We start from the raw sequence: 6,084 nt of genomic DNA, 5'->3' as shown, positions 1-6,084 counted from the left end.
GAGAGAAAGAGGCAGAGGGAGAAGCAGGCTCCCCGCTGAGCGGGGAGCCCGATGCGGGACTCGATCCCAGGACTCTGGGATCATGACCCGAACCAAAGGCAGATGCTTAACCATCTGAGCCACCCAGGAGCCCAAACCTACGGGAGATTTTAACCAAAAACTCCAGAACTAAAGGACAAGCAGAGCGATGGTGAAAACTCATTCGGGGCTCCCTGTAAGCTTCCTTTCGTGAACCACCCGCCGACCTCCTGAATTCGGGGTAATGACTTGATCTGGGTCCCCAGGTTGGCTCCGTACCCCGCCGCCTTGTCCCCCTCAGCGCTATCCCCGCGCCCACTGAAGCAGGCCCTAGCGGCCCTGGGACAAGTTGAGACCGAGCCGCGTCACGCGCTGGGAGTCCCACACCTGGAGGCCCTGCCCACAGGCCGGCGCAGCCAATCGCCGCGCGGGCAGGCGGTAAGGGCGGGGCCGAGCGGGCAGAATTCCAGAGACCTTAAAGGCTGAGTCAGGAGCAACTGGGCCAGAATCCCAGGCCTCGGCGATCTTGGAAGGGCAGCGTGCGTCTGTGGAGTGCGCCTGCGCAGCTGTGGACGCCGCAGGTCAGCGTCTCAGTCTGGGGGCCCCCAGCGCCTCGGGGACAGGGACTAAAGGAGGGGATCCACCCCGGGGCTCGGGCGAGGGGCGGGTGCGACCCGCGGGAATAAGAGCATCTGCTTGCCTGGAGTTGATGAGGCTGAGTCGGCGCCGCTTGGATCCTGTAAGCCTTGAGGTGGGAAGTCGGGGGAGGACGGTTTGGGGAACGCAGGGCGGCGTTGAGACCACCGGGAGGTCCTAGGCTGTGCAGGAACCGGTCAGCCTCTGGGCCGTGGCGGGCACAGGTCCGGTAGCTGGGCCGCCGCGGGACCCGGCCTGGCTAAGGAGGTACACGGCAGCCTGACCTACGCACTGGCTGCGGGGCCCGGCACTCCTTGCGCCGCCGTCCATCAACATCCTCTGGAAGCTGAGGGCGGCGAGCGGGGTGGAGAGCCCCCCGGCCCGGCCCCACCTGCCGCGCCGCTCTTGGCCCCCGCCTGGGACCGTGCTCTGAGCCCCGGCAAAGCCTGGCCCTGTCAGGGTCGGGAACTGGGGGCTCGGGATTCCCTCGTGCCTCGTGACCACGTCTTCGATTTGGGGGAGTGAATGGGAGTGTTGGCGGCAGAAGCCAAATGTGGGGACAGCGGAGCACTGGGTGCACTCCTGCCCAACTTCTGGGAAGGCCTTTCAGAAAGTTTTCAATTCAAGAACCGGAGGTTCGAAGGCCTCTCTCACGCCATGCTGTACATTAGTCTAGAAGAAAAGTGTGAGGTGGCTACCTAAGTACTGGGGGGTCTCTGCCCCTACTTGGGTTCAGGTGTCCTATAAATAAGATTTCCTGGGTCACCTCGGTATTTTCAGTAAATAACTTGGACTAACAGTTTTAGTTGCCTTAAGATTCTGAGACCCCTATCAAAACCTAAATTGTCATTGCACTCTTACAATGAAGTCAGTTTTAATTCCTACAGCATTGTCAGCCTGTTTTTCAGTTGATGGCTGAATCCTACCTCCACTGTTTAAGTCCTTGGCCTGTTTTCTCCAGCCACATGCATAGCCTTCTTCACAGACCTGTAAATATTTGGGAAGATGATTTAAGTGTTTTTACTCCACATCATCTCAGGACAAAATAGGATGGCTTTTTTAAAGGATCGGTCTCATTGAATATTCATTTCATTTTCCTTACTAGGTTTTTGAAGCATGAATCCTTCATTCTTCCTGGCTGCCCTTTGCTTGGGAATAGCCGCAGCAGCTCCAAAACTCGATCAGAGCTTAGATGCGCACTGGTCCCAGTGGAAGGCGGCGCACAGGAGAATATATGGAATGGTTGGTAACCTATGAAACTGTCCAGAGAGAGCCCAAGAGAAAGGCCCTCGCTGTTGGAAGTTTATAGGTAGAGAGTTGCATCTAGAGGTCAGCTTTTACCAAGGCAAAACTTCATGGCACCCATTATTGAGTACAATATGGGCATAATTCCCATGTTGTATGGTTGTTGGAGAACAGCTCCAACAGAAATAATAAAGCCATCCCTGGCTATGGTTTTTCTCTCTATCTGTCTGCAAATCCACTTGGTGAGGGTGGGCTCGGTTTTAAGTAGAAGTAAAGGTAAGTTATATATTTGCCTCTAGAATGAAGAAGGATGGAAGAGAGCAGTGTGGGAGAAGAATATGAAAATGATTGAACTGCATAATCGGGAATATAGCCAAGGGAAACATGGCTTCACAATGGCAATGAATGCCTTTGGTGACATGGTGAGTGTGGCATGGATTGCTGAACGTTTTGTGCATTCTCTCTGTACTTCAGCAGAATAACTTCTTGTTTTTTCAACATTTTACTTACTTTTCCTTAAGACCAATGAAGAATTCAGGCAGGTGATGAATGGCTTTCGAAACCAGAAACACAGGAAAGGGAAAGTGTTCCAAGAACCTCTCTTTGCTGCGATCCCCAAATCTGTGGACTGGACTCTGAAAGGCTATGTAACTCCTGTGAAGAATCAGGTATGATAATATTTAGCAGATCTCCTTCTAGTGTCCTTGCTTTGGTAGACTGTGGAGTGACATCAGTTTGCTTTTTTGTTTTAAGAATATTCAGGTATATGGGCTTTTGTTGTCTTGTAAACTGATAACTTTTTTACTTTCAGGGTCAGTGTGGTTCTTGTTGGGCTTTTAGTGCAACTGGTGCTCTTGAAGGACAGATGTTCCGGAAGACTGGCAAACTCGTGTCACTGAGTGAGCAGAACCTGGTGGACTGCTCTCGGTCTCAAGGCAATGAGGGCTGCAGTGGTGGCCTGATGGATTATGCCTTCCAATATGTTAAGGACAACGGAGGCCTGGACTCAGAGGAATCCTATCCCTATCTTGCAAGGGTAAATGGAGTTCCTTATCTTGTTATTCCAGCCCTGCTTTTGAAAGTTGAACTGAACCAAAGATAACAGGCACTTTATTCAGCATTCACATTTTAGATGCAAACTGACGGAAGTGCCACTGTAAATTGTCAGCCTTTTGCACAGGTTCTCTGAATAGATGGTTAGCATATAGCTGTTCTTACTTCTGTGTAACTTGGAGACCTTAACATACCATTCTGGACATAATGCAAATTTCTCCATAGTGGAAAAAAAAATTTTTTTAAGATTTTATTTATTTATCGGAGAGAGAAAGAGAGAGAGAGCACACACAAACAGGGGGAGTGGGAGAGGGAGAAGCAGGCTCCTGCTGAGCAAGGAACCCGACGTGGGACTCGATCCCAGGATCCGGGATCATGACCCGAGCTTCCGAAGGTAGACGCTTAATGGACTGAGCCACCCAGGTGTCCCATAGTGAAAAATTTCTTATGGACAAGTAGACTTGGGTTTCACTGAAGAAACATCTGCTGATTTTTCAATTTCAAATCAACCGGCAGCATTTTGCAGTTGACTTACAGCAAAGTTGACTTGGAAATCATTAAGCGGCAAACTGCTGAGTCTTGAGGTCCTAGAACTCATGTTCCCCAGGAGCTGGATGGTAGTGATCACGTTTCTTTCCCATTTACCTTTAAAAGGACACAGATACCTGTAACTACAGGCCTGAGTGTTCTGCTGCCAATGACACGGGCTTCGTGGACATCCCTCAACGGGAGAAGGCCCTTATGAAGGCAGTGGCAACTGTAGGACCCATCTCTGTTGCTATTGATGCAGGCCATCAGTCGTTCCAGTTCTATAAATCAGGTAGGTGTTTATATTTTTATTGTAGAAATTCAGGCAGGCAAAATTGGAAAACTACCACCATGATTGACTTTTTGGTTTGGAATCCTGCTTTCCAAAACTGGAATTTTGAGTGTGCATTTAATAGAGTGATGTTTCCATTTGACATACTTCAGGCATTTTCACATGACCAACTCTTCCTAAATAGTTTTAAATGACTTTGTAATTCTGTAAATACAAATAATTGACGTAACTACTGTCCAGTTGTTGGACCTTTTTTCTCAAAAATGTTTGCTATAGAACTACAAAGAATGCTGTGGCTCAAGTGTTAACTTTGTTTTGTGCTGTTTCCTTTTAGGAATAGAAAGGATTATGCTAAATAATAGGAGTGGCTAAATTACCTTAGCTTTGGTAACTAGATCTTATTATTGGAAATCTTTGTGTTTTTTCAAGTAGAAAATATTTTGGATTTAATTTTGTTGATTGCTAGTGAGTTGAGTTTGGCTTTTCCTTTTTATGAGCCATGACAATTTTTTGATAAATAAGCATTATTTGGAATTTGTTTATGACATTTAGTTGAATTTTGAGATGTCTCTCTTACCTGTGGTAGATAGGGTGACTTACTGTCGTGTCACTTGGAGCTCCTTACCCTGACATTGAATTTTACTCTCCTAGGCATTTATTTTGACCCAGAGTGCAGCAGCAAAGACCTCGATCATGGTGTTCTGGTGGTTGGCTATGGCTATGAAGGAACCGATTCAAATAACAATAAATTTTGGATTGTCAAGAACAGGTATAAAACTCCAAATGTTATATATATTAAATTGAAAAGGGCATGCTTGTTTGGAATCAGTATTTGATTTCAAGCCCAAAAAAGCTCAACTTTGAAATCCCAAAAGTCTTTCTCCCACTTAAGAGTGAACACTCTGATATTTTTATAAAGGTAAAACGTGCTGGTTTTTTTTTTAATGTACTGATGTTTGATTACAAGATTCTGTAGCAAGCTTGTTGGAATTATTATGTTTTTGTAACATTGCAATTCTAAATTCTGAATTTTTTTTTTTTATTCAGAAATACATCTGGCCCTAAAGAGTTTCAGATAAAGATTTTGCACCCTTATAGGGTTAAGGGCTGGTTTCCTTTTTCTGTGTCCAGTTTTTCAACAAGGTAGACTGAGTACAAATAACTGCTGACTCTTTAAGTTGGAAAGATTTTCCAAGAGTCCAGTGGGCTCTGTGCACCCTTCCTGTTAGCATTCGTGGCCCTGCTGTCTTATGCTGCTTCCCAACTCTCCGAGGCTTTGAGGGTTTGTCAGGATCAATTTTCACCACTCAAGTTCTTTGAGATGAGGTATAAGATAGTCTGTAGAAACAGACTGGTACATTGGAATCCTAGCTGTGCCTCAGTTTCCTATCTTAAAAAGTTAAGGACTCATGGGAATTAATGTATTTATAAGTAAGAGCACTTAGAATAGTGCCTGATAAGTGGAAAGTCCTATCTTAAGTATTAGCTATTATTATTAATGAAGTTAATGTGTACTTGATTCTTTGTATAAAACAGAAAATATGCTCTTCTTTCAGTTGGGGGCCAGAATGGGGCTGTAATGGCTATGTAAAAATGGCCAAAGACCAGGACAACCACTGTGGAATTGCCACAGCAGCGAGCTATCCCATTGTGTGAGCTGATGGACCAGGAGATGAGAGGACTTGGGGACAGCAATCTGGAGGAATTTTATCTTAAAACTGACCAAACCCTTATTGTGTAAGATAAGACACTTGAATCATTGAGGATCCGAGTTGTGATTTGAATTGTGACATTTTTATAAGGGTACAGCATTACCACTACTTTAATTACTGTTTTAAATAGCTTTATAATGTTGACAACCCATTACTTCTAAGACTTTGGAATTTTCATTTTTTTCAAAGGATATATAAAACTTTACCTTTTAAAATAAAGTTTAATTCAATATGTAGAGGTGGAACTTCTCTGTTTTCAATGCATTAACTTTTTGTGTAGTCGGGAAATAACTGGGTTATAAAGACATAACTGAATATGCCAGTGGTACATTAGGAGGACACTGGGTGCCCCTCAGGAACTTCTAGTTATAAATATGCAGATTTTATGTCAGCTGTCCATTGGCTGTGTTGACCCAACCCTTGAATCTGGCAAAATATGACAATCTGGGAGGACAAGGGTAAAGTGTTTCAATAAAGTTAATAGTTTAACGATTCACTCTTTAGAAAAGTGAATAGACATACAATTTCTTAGGTTTGGGATACTAGAAAAGGAGATCCTCTTGACTCAAATGGTTAAAACCTAATAAGGTTATGGGATAA

The 6,084-nt window shown here is 45.0% G+C and overlaps 1 protein-coding gene across 3 annotated transcripts; it reads left to right on the top strand.

Moving 5' to 3' along the window:
• The first annotated feature begins 502 nt into the window (after window positions 1-502).
• LOC118023348 (cathepsin L1) lies at window positions 503-5,720 on the top strand. Of its 3 annotated transcripts, none has more exons than XM_035024475.1 (8): window positions 503-599; window positions 1,760-1,896; window positions 2,199-2,321; window positions 2,421-2,567; window positions 2,711-2,935; window positions 3,607-3,772; window positions 4,424-4,541; window positions 5,329-5,720. In XM_035024475.1, the coding sequence occupies exons 2-8, from the start codon at window positions 1,771-1,773 to the stop codon at window positions 5,426-5,428; spliced, it is 1,005 nt and encodes a 334-aa protein (XP_034880366.1). In that variant the 5' UTR covers window positions 503-599; window positions 1,760-1,770; the 3' UTR covers window positions 5,429-5,720. The 3 variants fall into 3 exon arrangements, with proteins under 3 accessions (XP_034880366.1, XP_034880367.1, XP_034880368.1); XM_035024476.1 differs by having other exon boundaries at window positions 510-757; XM_035024477.1 differs by having other exon boundaries at window positions 510-769.
• Window positions 5,721-6,084: the final 364 nt, after the last annotated feature.

This window comes from Mirounga leonina, unplaced genomic scaffold (assembly GCF_011800145.1).
Source record: "Mirounga leonina isolate KUSES-001 unplaced genomic scaffold, KU_Mleo_1.0 Mir_179, whole genome shotgun sequence".
In the NCBI taxonomy this organism is placed as follows: Eukaryota; Metazoa; Chordata; class Mammalia; order Carnivora; family Phocidae; genus Mirounga; species Mirounga leonina.
The sequence above is the reverse complement of the archived record's forward strand: the minus strand, read 5'-3'. Positions and strand labels throughout refer to the sequence as shown.